Source organism: Rhinolophus hipposideros, assembly GCF_964194185.1.
Source record: "Rhinolophus hipposideros genome assembly, chromosome: 8".
Classification (NCBI taxonomy): Eukaryota; Metazoa; Chordata; class Mammalia; order Chiroptera; family Rhinolophidae; genus Rhinolophus; species Rhinolophus hipposideros.
In genome coordinates this window covers 67,022,802-67,043,818 of record NC_138054.1, presented here as the reverse complement: position 1 = coordinate 67,043,818, position 21,017 = coordinate 67,022,802, and the positions used below count along the sequence as shown (strand labels likewise).

The window sequence follows — 21,017 nt, the reverse complement described above, 5'->3', positions numbered from 1 at the left end:
TGACATACAATAAACTATACGCTTTAGTAAGACTTGACAAATGCATACATCCACGATACCATATACATCAGATACACCCTTGAAACCACCACCACAATCACGATAATGAACATGGACTTGTTCTCTCATGTCCCTTGATAATCCCTCTGTCCAGCCCTTCCCAGACCCCTGTACTCAGGCAAACAAGTGATCTCCTTTCTATCACTGATTGATTTGCACTTTCTACTCTTAAGTGGAATCAGAGAACATACTATTGTTTTTTGGTTTAGCTTCTTTCACTCAGCGTGACTATTTTGATATTCATCCATATTGTTGAATACATCAATAATTCATTTCTTTTGTTTTTTTTAAAGACCTTTTTAAGAGCAGTTTTAAGTTCACGACAAAATTGAGAGGAAGGTTCAGAGATTTCCCTTATACACCTGCCCCCACATACACAGTCTCTCCTTTTCCCAGCTCCCATACCACAGGGGTAAATCTGTTACAATGATGAACCTACCTATAGTCATACATCCTAATTACCCAGAGTCCACAGTTTACATTAGGGTTCTATCTTGGTCTTGTACATTCTATGGCTTTGGTCAAATGTATAATGACACATATAGACCATTATAGTATCATACAAAGTAGTTTCACTGCCCTAAAAATCCTCTGTGATTTGCTTATTCATCCCTCCCATTCAACCATTGGCAACTACGGATCTTTTTATTGTCTCCATAATTTTGCCTTTTCCAGAATGTCCATATAGTTGAAATCATACAGTAAGTAGCCCTTTCAGATTGGCCTCTTTCCCTTAATAATATACATTTAACTTTCCTCCATGTCTTTTCATGCTTGATAGCTCATTTCTTTTTAGGGCTGAATAATACTACTTGGTCTGGCTATACCACAGTTTATTTATCCATCACCTACTAAAGGACATGTTGGTTGCTTCCAAGTTTTGGCAATTATGAATAAAGCTGCAGTAAACATCATGTGCAGGCTTTTGTGTGCTAGTAAGTTTTCAGGTCTTTTGGGTAAACATCAAGGAATGTGATTGCTGCATTATATGGTAAGAGTATGTTTAATTTTGTAAGAAATCACCAACCTGTCTTACAAAATGGCCGCACTATTTTGCATTGCGTAATTCTCACGCAACGAGTGAGAATTACTGCTGCTCCACATCCTCGCTAGCATTTTTGGTGGTGTCAGTTTCTGGATTTTGACCATTTTAATAGGTGTATAGTATCTCATTGTTTTAATTTGCATTTGGAACATTTTTTCATTTGCTTTTTTAACATATCTTTTTTGGTGAGGTGTCTAAGATCGTCGGCCTATTTTTTAATTAAGTTGTTGATTTTCTTATTGTTGATTTTTTAAGTGTTCTTTGTATATTTGGCATAACAACCTTTATCAGACGTGTCTTTTGCATGTAGTTTTCTCCCAGTCTATGGTTTGTCTTATTCTCTTAAAAGTGGCTTTCGCAGAGCAGAAGTTTTTAATTTTAATGAAGTCCAGCTTATCAACTATTTCTTTCACAGATCATGACTTTGGTATCGTATCCCAAAAGTTATTACCATACCCAAGGTCATCTTATTTTTCTCTTATGTTAAATTTTAGGAGTTTTAAGTTTTACATTTAGAGCTGTGGTCTATTTCAAATTAATTTTTTTGAAGGGAGTAAGGTCTAGATTATTTTTCTGCATGAGGCTGTTCAGTTGTTTCAGCACCATTTGTTGAAAAGACTATCTTTGCTCCATTGCACTTACTGTCTTTGCTTCTTTGTCAAAGATCAGTTGACTATATTTACGTGGGACTATTTTGGGACTCTTTATCTGTTTCATTAATCTATCTGCCTCTTCTTTTGCCAATATCTCTGTCTTGATTATGGTAGCTTTATAGGTAAGTCTTGAATTTGGGTAGTGTCAGTCTTCAAAGTTTGTTCTTCTTCAATATTGCGTTGGCTCTTCTGGATCTTTTGATAAACTTTAGAATCAGTTTGTCAATATCCACAAAATAATTTGCTGGAACTTTGATTAAGCTTGCACTGAATCTATGGATCAAGTTGGGAAGAACTGACATTTTGACAATATTGAGTCTTTCTATTCTTTTTTTTTTTTTTTTTTTTAAAGATTTTATTGGGGAAGGCGAACAGGACTTTATTGGGGAACAGTGTGTACTTCCAGGACTTTTTTCCAAGTCAAGTTGTTGTCCTTCCAGTCTTAGTTGTGGAGGGTGCAGCTCAGCTCCAGGTCCAGTTGCCGTTGCTAGTTGCAGGGGGTGCAGCCCACCATCCCTTGTGGGAGTCGAACCGGCAACCTTGTGGTTGAGAGGACGCATTCCAACCAACTGAGCCATCCGGGAGCTCAGTGGCAGCTTAGCTCAAGGTGCCATGTTCAATCTTAGCTGCAAGGGGCAGAGCCCACCATCCTTTGGGGGAGTTGAGGAATTGAACTGGCAACCTTGTGGTTGAGAGCCCACTGGCCCATGTGGAAATCGAACCGGCAGCCTTCAGAGTTAGGAGCATGGAGCTCTAACTGCCTGAGCCACCGGGCCGGCCCCGAGTCTTCCTATTCTTGAACATGGATTATCTCTCTATTTTTAAATTCTTTGATTTTGTTCATCAGAATTTTGTAGTTTCCCTCAGATAAATTTGATACATATTTTGTTAGATTTATACCTAAGTACTTCATTTTTGGGGGTGCTAATATAAATGGTATTGTTTTTTATTTCAAATTCCACTTTTTAATTGCTGGTATACAGAAAAGCAATTGACTTTTGTATACTACCCATGTATCCTGCAACCTTGCTATAGTTGCTTATTAGTTCCAGAAATATTTTTGTTGATTCTTTTAGATTTTCTACATAGACAATCATGTCATCTGCAAGCAAAGAGAGTTTTACTCCTTCCTTCCTCCCCAATCTGTAAATCTTTTATTTTTTATTTTATTTTATTGCAATAGCTAGGACTTCTAGTATGATGTTGAAAAGGAGAAATGAGAGGGACACACTTGTCTTATGTCTGATCTTAGTGGAAAAGCTTCTACTTTCTCACCATTAAGTATGATGTTGGCTATAGGGGTTTTTTTTAAATAGATATTAGTATGATGCTGGCTATAGGGTTTGTTTATAGATATTATCATTCAGCATAACTATTACAATATTTATCCATACTGTTGAATGTACCAATAATCCATTTCTTTTTATTGCTGAGTAGTATATCATGTTGATGAACACTTGGTGTGTTCCCAGTTTTTGACTATTACAAATAAATCTTCTATGAACATCCATGTACAAATCTCTGTATGGAAAAATACTTTCTATACATATTTTAGAAATATCTAAAAGTAGAATGAATGGATCCTATAATAGGTATATGTTTAACTCACCTGCCAGAAAATTTACATTTTTACAGTGTAATTTAGTGGTTTTTAGTATATTCAGAGGCAAACATCACTCCACCTAAACTTGGAACATTTTCATTATCCTCCCCAAATAAACCCCATACCCATTAGCATTCTCCCCTCAGCCCAGTCCCTGGAAACTATTCATCTATTTTCTGTTTCTATGGGTTCAGAGATTTAATATATGGATATTCTGGAGATTTAATATAAATAAAATTTTACAATATGTGAGTAACTCTTTTCTTCACTTAGCATAATGTTTACAAGGTTGGTCTGTAGTGTATCACTACCTCGTTCATTTTATTGCTGAATAATATTCCATTGTATGGATATACTACATTTTGCTTATCCATTCATCAGTTGATGGACATTTGGGTTGTTTCCTCCTTTTGCGTATTATGTATAATGATGCCTTCAACATTTGTGTATAAGTTTTTGTGTGATCATGTTTTCATTTCTCTTGGATATATATCTAGGAGTGAGACTGCTGGGTTATGTGGTAATTCTGTGTTTAACATGTTGAGTAACTTTCAAACTGGTTCCTAAAATGGCTACAGCATTTTACAATCTCACCAGCTATATATGAAGGTTCCAGTTTCTCTATATTCTCACCAACACTTTATTGTCTGCCTTTTTGATTTCAGCTATCCTAGTAAATGTGAACTGGTATCTCATTGCAGTTTTGATTTATATTTCTAAAGACTAATGATGTTAAGCATCTTTTATGTGCTTGTTGGCCATTTGTATATGGAGAAACAGCTATTCAAATCCTTTGCCCATTTAAAACCTAAGTTATTTGTCTTAAAGTTGAGGTGGTAAGAGTTCTTCACATCTTCTGGATACAAGTTCCTTACCAGATACATGATTTACAAATGTTTTCTCCCATTGTGTGAGTTGTCTTTTCACTTTACTGAGAGTGTCTTTGGAAGCACAAAAGTTTTTAATTTTGATGAAGGCCAATCTATCTAGTTTTTCCTCTGTTTGTGCTTTTGGTGCCGTATCTAAAACCACTGCCTAATGCAAGGTCATGAAGATTAACTCCTACGTCTTCTTCTGAGAGTTTCATAGTTTTAGCTCTCACATTTACTTCTATCATCTACTTCGAGTTAGTTTTTATATATGGTGTGGAGGTAGAGTCCAACTTCATTCTTTTGCATGCGGATATCTAGTTGTCTCTGCATCAGTTATTGAAAATTCCCACCGAATTGTCTTGGCATCTTTATCGAAAATCAATTGAGCATAAATGTATGAGTTTATTTTTGGACTCTCAAATTTAGTCCACTGATCTATATGTCTATCTTTACGCAAGTACCACAATGTCTTGACTATTGTAGCTTTGTAGTAAGTTTTGAAATCAGGAAATGTGAATCCTTTACCTTTGTTCTCCTTTCCGAAACTGTTTTGGCTATTCTGGGTCCCTTGTATTTCTGTATGAATTTTAGCGTCAACTTGTCAATTTCTGCAAAATAGGCAGTTGGGATTTTGATAATAATTACTTCAAATCAGTAGATCAATCTGGAGAGTATTACTGTCAGCTATGTAATTTGCCAATATTTTCTCCAAATCTATGGCTCACATTTTCATTCTCTTACCAACGTCTTCTAAAGAGCAGAAGTTCTTAATTTTGGCAAAGTCTATTTTGCGATTTTTTCAAAAATTGGGGCATGCTTTTGGTAAGCTGTTTTCCAAAGTTTTCTTTATGTAAGTTTTGTATATTTGATATAGTTCATTCATAAATATTAACTTTTTGCTGCTATTGTAAAATGGGAGTTTCTCTTCCATTATATCTCTATTTGAGTTACTTTTTACCATAGAGTAAAATTCTGGTTTTAGTACTGTGGTATAAATTACTTTTTTTCAAGTTAAGGATGTATAATTCAATTTCTAATTTATTTAGTGGGCTTTTTTTTTCAGTAGTATGCTGAAGTTTTTCTGCTGAACTATTTTCCAAAGTACTTGAACTATTTTACATTTTCACCAGTAGTTTATGAAAATTCCATTTGCTCTACATCCTTGCCATTATTAGTAGGGGATTAGTCTTTTTTCATCAGAGATATTTAAATAAATGTACAGTGATGTCTTATTAAGCTTTTACTTTCTGTTTTCCTAATGAAATGATGTTGTCCATCAATTCATGTGCTTATTTGCCACCCATATATTTTCTATGGTTTTCATTCTAATCTTTCAATTTGGAGCCCTTTAATTTCTTTCTTTCTTTCTTTCTTTCTTTCTTTTTCTTTTCTTTTTTTTTTTTTTGCCTGGTTGCATCGGTAATACAACTTTGAATAGGGGTGGCAAGGGCAGACATCCTTGTCTTGTTTCTGACTTTAAAGAAAAAGCATCTAGTCTTACCGTTAAGTATGATATTATCTGTAGATTTAGGGTTTAGGATTTAGAAAATCCCTTCTATTTCTTGTTTGCTGAGAGTTTTTATTAGTAATGGACATTAGATTTTGTCAAATGTTTTTTTCTGCATCTATTCATGTGATCATATTCTTTCTTCATTAGTGCGTTCATATGGTAAATTACACTGAATTATTTTTGAATATTAAATCAATCTTGCATTCTTGAAATTAAACCCCACTCGGCCATGAATTATTTTTATATATTGTTGGATTCAATTTCCTAAAATTTTGTTCAGAATTATTAAATGTATTTTCATGTGGGATGTCGCTTTGTAGTTTTTTATCAGTGTGTTTGCCTGGTTTTAGAGTAACGCTTGCCTCATAGAATGAGGTGGGAGGTATTCCCTTCTCTTAAATTTTCTGGAAGAGTCTGTAGAATTTGCATTATTTTTTCCTTAAATGTATGTAACAATTCACCAGTGAAGTCATTGAGGCCTGGAATTTTCTACAAATTAAATTTCTGTAAAAGAAATAGTGCTATTCAGATTTTTTATCTTCTTAAGTGAGCTTTGGTAACTTGTGTGATTCATGAAATTTCCATTCATCTAAGTTGTCAAATTTAAAGACATAACTTTGTTCATTATTATCCTTTGTTCTTTATTATCCTTTTAATATCTATAGAATCGATGGTGATGTTACCTCTTTCAGTTTTGATAGTAATAATTTGTATTTTCTCTTCTTTTGTTCTTGATCAATCTGTCCAGAGGTTTATCACTTTTATTGATCATTGCAAAGAATCAGCTTTTGGTTTCAATGATTTTCTCTATTATCTTTGTTTTTTATTATATTTATTTATGCTCTAATCTTGATTTATGCTCTATTGCCTTTCCTCTAATTACTTTGGTGTTAACTTGCTCTTTTTTCTTTGTTTTTTAAAGTGGAAGCTGAGGTCACTAAATGAAACTTTTCTTCTTTTCTAACATAGGTGTTTAGTGCTATATATTCCCCTCTAAATACTGCTTTGGCAGCATACCACAAATTCTTAAATGTTCTGCTTCCATTTTCATTTAGTTGAAAATACTTTCTAATGTCCCTAAATGTCCCTAATGTCCCATGGGTATTTAGAAATGTGACACTTAGTCTCCAAATATTTGGAGATCTTCCAGATAACTTTCTGCTACTGTTTTTTAATTTAATTCCAAAGTATCAGAGGACATACTTTGCGTTATGTAAATCCTTTTAAATTTATCAAGCCTTATTTTATTGTCCAGAATATGGTCTAACTTGGCAAATATTCTGCGTGTAGCAAAGCATATATTCTATTGTTGTTGGAGAGTGTCAATCAGGTCAAGTAGGTTGATAGTGCTGTTCATGTCTACTATATACTTGCTAATTTTCTTTCTACTTGTTCTTTAACTATAGAGAACAGTATTAAAAGTCTGACCATAGATAAATTTCTTCTTACAGTTCTATAATTTTTTACTTCAGGTAAGGATTATCTGATCCCTTAGCATGATGGAATTACCTTCTTTAGCCCTGGTAATATTCTTTGCTTTCAAATTAATATTGACAATGTCAGTCAGCATGGTGTATCATTTTTCATTCTTTTACCTTTAACCTACTTGTGTCTTTATACCAGGGGTGCCAAAAAAAATGTATACAAGTGGACACTTTGGTCAAAGATGCTCAAGCAATAGTTCGCTGCAATCAAAAGTGTCTGGATGCTGATGGTAACTACTTTGAGCACCTCTTGTAATTGCAGAAGTCTTGCAGTGACTTATATTCATCTTTTGTTATTGGTATATATTGAGTATTACAATTTTAATACAGTTTTCCTTTCTTAAAATGGTATACTTTTTTTTGGCACCCTCTGTATTTAAAGTGTAATTTCTTTCAAACAGTATATAATTGCATCTTGCTTTTTATCCAATGTGACAATCTCAGCCTTTTAATCAGGGCATTTAGATCATTTATAATTAATTTGATTATTGATATGGCTGGATTATATCTACCATATTGCTATTTGTTTTCTATCATTTTAGTGGTTGCTTTGGGGTTTATAGTAAATATATTTAACTTATCAGTCTATCTTCTAGTAATAGTATACTACTTCATGTGCAAGACTCTTACACTAGTATATTTAAGATTTCTCCCCTCACGGCCTTTAAGCTTATTGTTACACGTTTACTTATACATCTGTTAGTCACGTCTACAATGAAATATTGTTGTTGTTTACACAATTATTAAGAGAGATTTAAACAATATGAAAAAACACCTTATGTCTTTACCTTTGTATTTACAACTACCAGTGATTTTCATTCCTTTGTATAGATATGTAATTCCATCTGGTATCATTTTCCTTCTTTTCGATGGACTTTAACATTTTGTAGTGAGTCTTCTGGTGATGAATTCTTTCAGTGTTTGTATGTCTGAAAATATCTTTACTTTGCCTTCGTTTTTGGAAGATCTTTTTGCTGGATATAGAACTCTCAGTTGACAGTGGGTTTTTTTTGTACTTTAAAGATGTTACTCAACTTTCTTCTTGTTTGTTTTGTTTCTGACAAGAAAATATAATGTCATTCTTATCTTAGTTCTCCTGTATGTAAAGTACCTTTTTTCTCTGGCTGCTTTTAAGATGTTCTCTATTACTAGTTTTAAGCATTTGTAATATGCCTTAGTGGAGTTTTCTTCTTGTTTCATTTTCTTCTTTGGGGGTAATTCACTGAACTTATTAGATCTGTGGATTTACAGTTTTCATCAATTTTGGAAAATTTTTAGCCATGATATCTTCAAATATTTTTCTGCCCCACACTCTCCTCTCCTTTGGGCATTCCAATTACATGTTCTATAAAGTTATCACATGGAACTTGAAGTTATCCAGTGGTTCACTGATGTTCTTTTTTAAATTCTTTTTTCTCTTTGTGTTTCATTTTGGATAGTTTCTATTGCTATGTCTTAAAGTTTACCAATCTTTTCTTCTACCATGAATACCATCCAGTGTATTTTTTATTTTGCACATCGTAGTTCAATGAGTCTTTTTTATATCTTCCATGTCTCTGCTTAACTTTTAAACATTTGGAATACAATTAAAATGATTGTTTTAATGTTTTGTCTACTATTCTAAGATCTGTATAGGTTCTGAGTCTGGTTCACTGATTGGTTATTCTGCTCATTATTGGTTGTTTTCCTCCCTCTTTACATGCCTGCTTTGATCAGATGCCAGACATTGTGACTTTTACCTGTTGGGTGCTGTATAGTTTTGCATTCCCTTCTTGTGCTTTGTTCCTAGATTCAGTTAAGTTACTTGGAAATATTTTGATCATTTTGAGTCTTGCTTTTATGATTTGCTAGGCAGGTCCAGAGCAGTGTTCACTTTAAGGCTAATTATTTCCTGCCAGTGAGCAAGATCTTCCTCAGTATTTCACCCAATGTCACATGGATTGAGATCTTCCAGTCTAGCTGGTGGGATCAGGCACTATTCCCAGCCCAGTGTGAGCGCCAGGCTCTATTCCTTCTCATCCTCACAGACGTTTTTTCCCCTTGGCTTTGGGTAGTTTCCGCACACTCATACACAGAGTAATAGTACTTTCTGAATACTTGAAGGGAGATCTCTGCAGATCTTTGATTTTTTTCTTTCTGTGAAGCAATCTCATCTCTGACACTGCACCCTGCAAATTCTAGCCACCTTGATTTCCCTGGATGCTCAGCTCTATCTCCTCAGATTAGGGAGTCACCTGGGCTCAGCTTGGGTTCCCATTCCCTGGGACATGGTCTCAAAACACTCTTAAGGCAGTAACTGGGAAATCATAAGGTGCTCAAGTCATTTGTTTTCCATTTCTAAGAGACCACTGTGCTTCAGTAACTTGAAAACAATTGTTTAAATATTTTTTCTTTTAAAAAAATTATTTTAGGTGGGAGTATTAATTTAGTCCCTATTATTTCAAATGAGCAGAAGTTCTGAGTTTGTACTTTTATTTAGCGTATAGATAAAATTCAAACTCAAAGTAAAATGTTGACAGTTTGAGGAAATAACCATAGACTACTAAAGGACGGGAGAGGTGAATAACTTTTTAATGTTTAGCTCTGCATAGCACAGCACACTAATTTGCTTACCAGAGTTAAAATATACTGATATAGTCAACATTATCTATGCATTGTGTGGGGCACTTAATCCTATGTGGGAAGCTCTGAATGACCTCTGATGAACTCCTAAAACACTCCCCGTCGGGGAATCCTTCATGGGATTCAGTGCCAGTATTTTTATGGAAAGAGAAGACTGTGGCAGGGCTGTTGAGTACAGAGAAACAAATACTTCTCTACTTTCAAGAACCGCCTAGGAGCTATAACTATATTTCCTACTTGTCCTAAAAGAGCTATAGTATAAATTAGTTATTATTTTCAGTAACACAGAATATCTTCAAGGAGGTGAAGAAGGAAAAGGTGTTACTTGGGATGAAGTTGAGGAGAATGTCTGCTGCCAAGACTCATAGTGAGTCTTAAGTTGCACTCTTTCCATAGAAGTTTATTCTTGGTCCTTCAAGTGAGAAGCCCAAGGGTTCCCACCTCATGTTTGACATGTCTAAGGACCAGAAAAAACCTATTTGCCTCCCACCTACTGAAGATGTTGAGAATCAATTACCTGCTTGAAGCAATGGACAGGCGCTGGGACTGAACATGTTTCTTTTAGGTATTTGTCCCAGGTAAAATGACCTGTAAAGGAAATAGAAATCTCTATCACAGTCAACTTCCTAAAAAATGCTTTCAGGATGTAATCTACACTAAACATTAGGTTCTTTTCAGACTGGTGTGGAGCATAAGTAAACTTATTTTTCCCTGTTTGGGCTCAAATGAGTATTAGGGGGAGGAATCTAGATGACCTAAGTGTATCATTTTAGATCTATGTTTTTAAATCGTAGTCTAAAGATGATCTCAGGTGTTTTTCATGTTAGTCCCTAAAGTGATCCAAAATACCAGAGCAAGATATACCAGTGTCTCAAAGAAGTGCCCAGGAAGTTTGTGGAAAACAGAACAAAAGATGTAGAAAGTGGATGAGGAGATTCCTTCTGAACAACCTAACTCATGGAGAGGTCCCTTATTACCATGAGGTGATAGCATGTAACACCCAATATGGTTGGATCCTTTCTCAGCTCAAAAAGAATGAAGGAAAGGCTATCTGGAGACATTAGGTAAGAGGACTAGAGGGTAGAAAAAGCCAGAATGAGTGAGATTATACTTGAATCCTCACTCTAAAAACTGGTTCTCTCTCACCCACCCCCAGCCCAACTCCTGTTCCCACCACTGTTCTGAGGCACAAAATGACAAAGATCTGATAATTTAGAGATAAGTAAGTCCTTGGTAGCATTTATGATGACAGTAACTAATAATAAATTGGGAGTCTACAGAATCTTCTAGCCTCTTGAAGTAGCCTTAGTGCCTCTCAAAGTTTAAGAAACACTGCACTGGAGAAACAATCTTTAAATGACATTATGCTGGGGCCAGGGAAAACATTTTTAAGAGATATCTTATTGGACTGCAAAAGCTTACCAAGTTCTTCATTAAAGGTTAAACCAGTTACCAATCTCCCCCTAATACCCACCTAGAGGAGACCCCATGATGGTGTAGGGAATGTCCCAGAGACTGTCACAAGCTAAAACAGTGTAGCAAACCAGCATTTCTTGAAGTTTCCTCTGCAATGCAGCAGCACAGGGCCTCTTTGGACCATGCAAAAAACACTAGATGCTGGGAATAAAAAGGAGTCACTGAATGATGAAATCTAAATCACTTCAAAGATGATGCCAAGACTTTATACTCTATTGACTTTATAGCTTCTGTTTTAAAACCAGTTCCTTTCCCACAACTCTTAACCAAGCCAAATAAATTTGGCCAGAAATCACTGTCAGTTCTAAACCATTACATGAACTGGCCAATGATTAATCATCTTGAAGAGACAGTTAGTCCATAGGGTAAATGAGATGGATATTTCCTGGAGCCAAGATTTAAAGAGCTTATCAGAATTTAATAAAGAGTTTGCTCTTAGCTGAGACGGCCCTAGGGCAAGGACTGAAAACATTTCATCAGTATTTGCTGTTAGAAAGGGGAAACGTTACAAATTATTATTCCATTCTTATAAATAAAAGATTAAGTCAAAGAACAGTCTTAGATTTGAGTGGACTGCAACTCTTGACCTCTAGAATCTATAGCAGCACTGTCCACTAAAACATTCTGAGCTGATAGACATGTCCTTGTATTTGTGCTGTTCAGAAATGTAGCCACTTGCCAAATACACCCATTACACACTTACAATGTGGCCAGTGTGAGTGAGGAATTTTAAATTGTATTTAATTTTAATTAATTTAAATTTAAATAGCTACATGTGGCTGACAGCTACTGTCTAGGCAGCACAGGTCTAGAAGTTTAGTCAGTCCTGGGTAATTGCCTGTATAATATTAACCTGAGTTCTGACCAAAAGCACCCAAGAGACTTTGGTTTTAGGAATTATGGCAGCATCAGGGGTACCAAAATCATTGGGATATTAATTACAGTTCTGTTACACATATCAATTATGGTGTTCAATGCCTATTGCACAGGCAAGAAACCTCATATCTGTCCCCTATTATCAATGGAGAGAAAAGCAATCTCTTCGTTAAAAGCAGTTCGCCCCCTGAAGTTTGAGTGGTTTGAATCATACCTAGATTAGTATTTTTCTTATGTTTGACTCCTTAGGCTATTTAAGGCTTAGTCCCTTATGATCAGGTAAATTGCAAAATAACTTAAGTTTTATTGACTCAATACAAATATTTAAGCACCTACTGTAATGCTCATAATTTGTCCCACATCTCCAAGCACTAAACTAACCACAAAAGAAATAGGACAGACAGAAAAAGTATGTATGAGGGGTTGGCAAACTTTCTGTAAAGGAGCAGATAGTAAAAATATTATGCTTTGTGGGTGGTACAGTCTCTGTCACAACTACTCAGCTCTGCCACTAGAGTGGGGAAGCAGCCATAGACAATATGTAAATGAATAAGCATGGCTGTGTTCCACTACAACTGTATTTCCAGAAACAGACAGTGGGCTGGATTTGAGCCCCAAACAGTAGTTTGTCAACCCCTGGTTTATGTCATTGATTCCTAAATGATGCTTATCGTCACAATTTCCTGAACAATTTTTCTCATTTCTTTAAACAGAGTTCTGGGCCCCACCTTCAGAGGTTCTCATTCAGTAGGCTCTAAGGGTGGTACGAGAATCTGTATTTTTAAAGGCTCACTAGGTGATTCTGATTAACATCTGTGTCTAGAAACTGCTGGTGTAGTTAAAAGAATGTGATACTGAGAGTCAGAAGATGCTTGTTTCTGTAAGTTACTATCTTGGATAAATTACGTGAGCCTTCCAAGCATTCGTTTACTCATCTAAAGGTGGAGATAATATCTATCTCACAAGATTGTACATACACTCATTCATTCAATAAATATTTATTAAACTTCCAAGTGCAAAAGCATGGTGTTAGGTGTTAGGGGAACAAGAGGGACATGGTTCCTAAATTCATGGGGCTTGCAGTCCAGAGATAAGCAGACACAGCAAATAAATAACACAAATAATCTGGTACAATTATGATAAATTTAAGTTAATAAGGTAGTACAGGTTGCTTTGAGAATCCAGAACAGGGAAATCTAATCCATACTTAGGTGTCAAGAATTATTGTGAAGATTAATATTATTAGCTAATGTAAGTATGTTTTATAATTTACAGAGTTATTTCAATTATACACTCAACTGATGATTGAATATCTTCTGTGTGTCTAATTCTAGTGCTGGGATAAGGCAGGAGGTACCCGCCTTCATGGCATTTACATTCTGGCACATGATAAGACACAATTCACACATACCAAATAAATAAGGTAATAAGGGATAAGTACTTGAAGGAAATAAAATAACGCGATGTGACAGAAGGAGACTGGAACTATCTTAGATGGTGAAGTTGTGGACACTCTACAAAGGAAACATCTGAGCTGAGACCTTACATTAGCATTACTGAATAAAGCTAATGAAAGTGTTTTATAAACTGTAATGCACACATCATGATAGTTAACATTTATTATTAGGAAATAAGATCCCTGCCCTGAAGAGACTTACCAACTATATAGAAATACCTTTAGAAAAGTAAAAGTCCCCAAAAGCACAAGAGATCCACCTGGTTGAATGTGTGAATCCCTTTCTCCAATATTCATTGATTCAACAAATATTTATTGAGCATCTACAACTATATGCCAAGCCTGGTTCTAGGCACTGGTGGTACATAGCAAACAACAAAAGAGCAAACAACAAAGTCTCTGCCCACGTGGAGCTTACATTCTAAGGAGGAAGAGAAATAAATAAATACACAAATAAATGTGTATCAGTTGGTCCAGAGGATAACAGAGACACCAAATAATAATTATGCAATTCCTCGCCCTTTTCAAATAAAGAAATAATAAAGCAAGGTAAGAGGGAAAAGGAGTGCCAAGAATGTGTGTGCTAATTCAGGCAGGATAGTCAAGAAAGGAATCTTGATGCGGTGATATAACAGTTAATACCTGAAAGGTTTCTCCAGTCTCTGCTTGAATACTTCCAATGATGAGAAACTCATTATTTGCTATTGTTTAATAGTACAAATGGATAGCCTTTAACCTTTACAGTCAGCCAAAGTCTGCCTTCTTCTAATCTCTACCCCCTGATCCTTGACATGATAGATCTAATCTCTCTAAATATGTCCCAAATCCCTCAACTGCTAATTTGGCATGGTTATGTCAGGTACCTCCCTCCACTCATGCTGGTTACTATTCTGACCACATTCCTCTGCAAGAATCTACTGCATTCTACCTAAAGTGTGCAACCCAAATTCCTAAGAGCAACAGTCTTTAGACCAGAAATTCCACTCCAAAATTATTGTTTGAAAAGTGTTCCACTGTGGAGATGTACCATAATTCACATAACTTAACAACAATATTTGTTAAATGCTATTAATCGTCATTTAAGTGTTTTATAATATTCAATGATATCTTTGTGCACACATCTTTTATCATTTTTAGTTCCTAAGAGTGAGATTAATGGACAAAGAGCGTACATATTTTATATTTTGATACAATATAGTTCCTGCCAATAGTACACAGAACTACGTTTCTTAATTCTTGCTAAAACTGTTTGAACAATTTAAATAATTTTGATAAATCTTATCAGTGAAAAAATTGTACTGTTAGACTTTTATTTGCGATTCTTTGTTTACTAATAAAATTGAAGGCTTATTAGTCAGTATTTTATTTTTCCCATTTTTCACTGAGATATTCTTTTGTTTTCTCACAGATTCTAAAAGTTCTTTGTAGATTAAGGATATTAGTCTTTTGTCATATGTTGAAGACATTTGTCTCAGCCTGATAGGATTTGCCCTTGAATTTCTCAGTCTTTTCTTTTATGGCTTCTTGGTTTTCATATCATGCTTTCTTTACTTCAATTTTTTAAATTTTAGCTCATATTTTCTTCTAGGATTTCTCAGTTTTCATTTCTTTTTACATTTAAATGTTTGATCTATTTGCCCTATTTGTGAGACAAATGAGGCAAAGATACAGCTTTCCTTTTCACCTTTATCCAATAAATGTGCTTCAACATCACTTAATGAAAACCGTCTTTTCCCCACTGATTTGAAATGTCACCTTGATGATATATTAATTTCGTATATATACTTGGATCTATTTCAGGTCTCTATATTCTGTTCCTCTTATCAGTCAGTCTATTCCAGTACCAGAAGTACTTTGTTTCATATAATTTCATAATCAACTTAAATATATGATTGAGCAAATCGTTTTCATAAGTCATACCCTCAACCTTATGTTTTCTTGGCCTTTTCAAATGATTAATAACTTGCGGCACATCTAGCATGAAAAAACCCTGTTACTCCGAAATATCCCAAGCTCAGCTTATGAGATACACAGTAGTTCGTTCTCAAAACATTGCCCATAGGTCTTTTAGATCAATAGCTTGATATTTGTTAATGGATCATCTAAAGATAAAACACCAAACCAAAAACCGAATTTATGACACTACCTGTCTTCCCAGAACAAATCCATCCATTTCCCTATCTCCTATAACATCATGCTCACACCTTTATTTTCACACTCATCACATTATATCATCATAATTATTTACGTAAGCTCTTCATAGATAGGAGCTATCTTTTATTCATTTTTTTAAATCACTGCTGTTTACCACAGTGCCTGAAACTTAATAGAGGTTAAATAAAAGTTTAGTGAATAAAAAGAAGCAAGCAAGTAATAGTCCTACTCTTTTGTGGACTAGTAAAATTACACCTGGGATATTAAATTTAGTTCCGGGAACTACACTCTAAGAGGGATAGAACAAACCAAAGCCTAAATGGGGGCCTAAGTGGTGAAGGGACACAAAACCATGTGACCTGAGGGCCAGCCGAAGAAACAATAAACATTTAGCATGAATAAGAAAACAAAATCTCAGAGCTATTTCTTCCTCCATCTAACAAATACTTATGGTGTATACCAAAGCACTGCGTGGGTGCTGGAGATACAACCATAATCAAAATACTGGTCTTGCCCTCACAGAGCTTCAGTCTAAAGGGACAGAGCCAAAACAGTCATCTCTCACAAACTGTGGTAAGTGCTCCGCTTGGAGATGAGGGTGCTACAGGGGCACCTAGAGGGTTTGTGGAAGGATTCCCAGAGGAAGTAACCTCTAAGAGTCAGCCAAAGAGGAAATTCAAATTTTTTCCCCCCAGGAAGAAAGAAAAGCATGTATAAAGGCCCAGAAGTGAGAAAAAGCAGTTTTTAAAATTGAATCTTTTGGTATGGCTACTGGGTAGAGTTTAAAGAAATAGTTTAGCAAAGAGGTTGTAGATAAAATCGGTATTCATGTATCAGAGCTCCTCATACACCACATTAATGAGAAATCATTGAAGGGTTTGGGGGGAGTCATTCTGTCTACAGTGTGAAGAGCGGATTGGAGGAGGGTAAGGCTGGAGGCAGGAAGACTAGTTAGGAAGCTGTTCTAATAACCTAGGTATTAGATGATGGTCGCTCAAACTAGGGAAGTCACAGAATGGCAGTGAGAAGGCCGTCTTTAGAGCTCCTTTCGAATAACTAGAGGCCAGTGAGTAAAAAAATTGGCTAAACCTACTACTCCATATGGCCCTAAAATTATGACTAACAGAATTTACAGAGAAACAGATATTGGCCCAATAATTATCTGTCTAAATATGACATGAGTTACCTAAGGAGGTTGTAAGTTCCCGAACTTACAACCTCCCTAGGTTTATAAGAAATTTATAAGAAACTCCAAAGTTTATAAGAAATTCAAAATGTTGAGTTTTGAAATGCTGGGCCAAATTAGATTATTTTAAGGCCTCTTCCAAACTCTGAGATTCTAAGAATCTAGAGTTTTATTTCAATTTGATATTTGGGGCTACTCTCTCTGTTTTATGGGCAAAAGGAAATACGTAGGACTAATTTATCAGAGGATATGCCTGGCTGTGCTACCTTTACTCCCATAAGAAAAAACACACTTTCAAATTTTAACATCACTTTGTGTACTTTATGTTAAATTGAATATCCACTTTTCACAGTTCCCTGTCAACAAAATAGGTCACTTAAGTTGTCACTGAACTAGAATTGTTCTTATCATAAGCAACAAAACCAAAAATAGCAGCCGCCATCACCGAGTGCCTGCCATTAGACGGTGCCATGACATACTATGTTCGACATCTCCCATGTTCACTCTAACCTGAAAAGTAGGTTTTATTTCCATTTTAAAGATGAGGAAATAGGCTCAGGAAGATTAAGTAATTTTCCTGAGGTCACAAAACTGGTAAATGGGGAATAGGAATTTGAACCAAGGCCTGTCTGATTCTTACATCCATGTTTTTTCTAACACACAATAGCACCTCAGAAAGCTTGAGGAAAGTTTTAATGAATAATAAAAAGTGACTATTATTTATTGTTTATCAAGTGCCAGGCACTTTACCTGCATTATTTCATTTCATTCATTTCTTCAGCTCATATTCAAACAATTCTTCACTTTAAAGAATGTCACAAAATCTGACTTAAAGTCTGAGGATAGTCACTGAACAGGATGAAAACAATAATCCTCCAAAGTTGAAAAGTATTTGAGTGTTTTTAAGATGTTTTCACATCCATTAGCTCATGTAATCTTCTTAATAACCCTGTTAAGCAGGAAGAATTTTACAAGTCAGAAAACTAAGGATCAGAGTCACAAAGTTACTAAGTGGCAGAGCTGGCTTTCAGAGAACCCAGGAGTTCTGGCTCCTAGCCTAGTGTTCTACTACTTTGCATTATCTTCCTTGTGGGCAATGAAAGTATTTTGTTACTGGAAGAAAAGGTAGGAGAAAGCAAATAGACAATGATAATAACAGAGCTGAACATATGAAGTTGCAGTAACAAAATATATAAAAATACTTGAACAAAAATTGATAAAGGATATCAATATTCGTGTAACATTTAGAAGATTTAAAAACCTCTAAGAAGTTAAGACTGATGTTTATGTAGGAACCCTGAAAGCTGATTGAGAAACATTAATATTAGTTTTTGTTCTCAAATCCTAGTTTAAAGTACACTCTGCAGGGATGAAAACCAAATGCAATATTAATCTGACTTTTGTTATTTGATATTTTAATATTTTAGTTTTTAATTTAGTTAAAAAAATTAGAAAATCTTTAGGTTTAATTTGTCATGAATAATTCATTCTGGGATAATCCCACCAAATTCTGAATTATGGATGGTGGGGGTTTGTTTTAGCTCTGGATTTAGTGACTTAAGAAGCTACTTCCAGTTTGGTTCAATTCCCATCCTCCTTTTACTCTATGTTAAGTCTCCCCCTCCCCCACTTTGTTAGCTTGGTCTGTTGGCCTCTTGATAAGGAGGTTTTGACATGGCAGCTGAGATGAATTACACTAGCTCGTTAGACACACAAGAGCACAAGATTCACTAGTTTATGAGACAGAGACACACGGAATTCTTTTCCTAGTTACAGTCTAAGCCCTGGCTTAGTAATTCCCCTTATTTAACAGAAACACAAGAAAAATATCTTACCTAGCTCCAGGAAGTCAGTAGCTTCTATTAAAGAAAAAAAATGTTACAGCATAAGTCATCATGACAAATGTACCAAAATGATAGGTGAAGTTTTGGGGTAAAACTAGGGAGTTTGAGAGTTTGGGCTTGAGAGTTTGTCTAGCCCATTTCTGTCATTTCAAAAGATACTGCGTTTAGTAGTAGTAGGTGTGGAAGTACACTACGCAAGCCTGCCTTATTCCCAAGTCTAAACTCTCCAAAGCTAGGGCCGTCCAGAGAGGCTAAGCAACTGTACCTAAAGCTATAAACTAACTTGGGATTATCAGTACCTCCAATCTAAGTTTCCTGATTTCCAGCTCAACACAAAGCATATTGCTTTTGACAGATACCTATATAAACAACAATATTTGTTTTTGTTTTAACCAGTGAGTTCTTTGTGCACTCAGACCTCTAATAGCAAAGGTTTTATGGGAAGAGACGTCAAATAAAAGTTTTCTGTGCTAAACAGAGTTTTGTTCTTACCTGGATACTGGGATGCAGACTCTGACAGGTGACCATATTTGTGTTTTCTAACATCACTCCAGTCTATTTCTGTGGGAAAAGAGAGAACAGTCATGTGCAAGAAAATACAAGATTCAATACTTGTCCAATTTAGCAGTATGTATCAATGGTTTTTAATAAAGTAATCTACTCCTGAGACTTTATTCTAAGGAAACAATCCAAAACACAGAAAAAAAGATTTTGTTTTAAAAGCTTAAACATTGTTTAGAACTTCAACTGTGTGCGTATGTGTGTGTGTGTGTGTGGGGGGGAATGGACCTAAATGTTCAAAACAGAAGACTGATTAAGTTACTGTAATACATTCACTTAACAAAGTATTTTCCAGCTGTTAAACTTTTTACAAAGGCTAAACAGCAAAATAGGAAAATGTTTAATTATGTTATCTGGTGAAGTATGGGATCAAAAATTATATTCATGGAATAACAATTATGTAAAAAATGAAAACAGCACCTCTGTTATGAGCTGAATTGTGCCCCCCCTTCATGTTGAAGTCTTCACTCCCAAGTACCTCAGAATGTGACTATTTGGAGACAGGGTCTTTAAGGAGATAAGTTAAAATGAGGTCATGAGGGTGGACCCTCATACAATATGTAAGAAGAGGAACATTGGACAGAGATAGGTACATGATGTAAAAAACAAAGGGAGAAGATGGACATCTATAAGCCAAGGAGAGGGGATTCAGAAGAAAACAACCCGGCCGACAGCTTGATTTTGGACTTCTAGCATCTAGAACCGTGAGAAAATAAATTTCTGTTGTTTAAATCACCCAGTCTGTAGTCTTTGTTATGGCAGCTCTCCCAAACTAATACAAATTATCATTAGAAACAATTATTAGGAAAAAAAGTAAACACAGCAAATATAAACAACTAGTTATCTTTGGGTGGTGGTACTGTTTTTCCCCACTTTCTATTTTCTAATCTCATATATTTTCAAATTTTCTATAAAGAGGATACATTATATAATAGAAATACATTTTCCTTGTTTGAAAATTGAGATTCATCTATTGACCATCTACTGACCCTACCCATCAATCACACATCATGTTTTCACTTCTCTTCCTACACAACCCAGATTCCATTGTCCTGCATTAAAATCACTCCCTGGCAAGCACACTTAACTCCCTCTAAGCCTTCACCCTAACTCTGGGTAAAGCCACTTATCCACCTATACCGTGCCTACCCCAACAGCTCACGAGTACTGGTCTGACTTTACCTTCCTGGCCATAATTCTCAAATGCTACTTATCACTGTCTAGAAAGCACACCACATTTTCCTAAGTTTGATTTTCCACTTTCCAATGAAAACAAACAAACAAACCCAAATTCCTATCCTTTTCTCTCTGCTCATATTCCAAATATTCCCTCCCTCATTCACTCTTAGGAGGATAACTTTAATTCAGGACTCACTGAGAGAACAGAAATTAAGGGTAGGAATCTTCTACATGCCCCTCATTTCAGAAAGGTACACACTTGCTCTGGGTTAGTGGTGGATCCCCAATGCACAGGACAGGAGCAGACGCTCAGGTAATGTTTGGTGAATGAATGAAGTTCCTCGTTCATCTTCTCTCCTGTTGCCGTGGATGAAGTGTCTCTGTTTTTATCAAAAGCCAACCCTCCATTTATGCTCCAGATCCCATTTCCTCTCAT

The 21,017-nt window shown here is 35.5% G+C and overlaps 1 protein-coding gene across 16 annotated transcripts in view; it reads right to left on the bottom strand.

The window, feature by feature from the left end:
- The window catches only part of SCMH1 (Scm polycomb group protein homolog 1), a 144,311-nt gene that overhangs the window by 84,163 nt on the left and 39,131 nt on the right, over positions 1-21,017 (bottom strand). For 7 of the 16 annotated variants that reach the window (XM_081055403.1, XM_081055412.1, XM_081055406.1 and 4 more), the window contains exons 3-5: positions 19,334-19,402; positions 18,833-18,856; positions 10,367-10,437 (exon numbers count right to left, since the gene is read on the bottom strand). In XM_081055403.1, coding sequence (XP_080911529.1) covers positions 10,367-10,437; positions 18,833-18,856; positions 19,334-19,402 — 164 coding nt within the window. Of the gene's footprint in view, positions 1-10,366; positions 10,438-11,323; positions 11,516-17,747; positions 17,806-18,832; positions 18,857-19,333; positions 19,403-21,017 lie in introns of those variants that run through there. The other 9 variants (XM_081055405.1, XM_081055418.1, XM_081055414.1 and 6 more) reach the window with 6 other exon arrangements.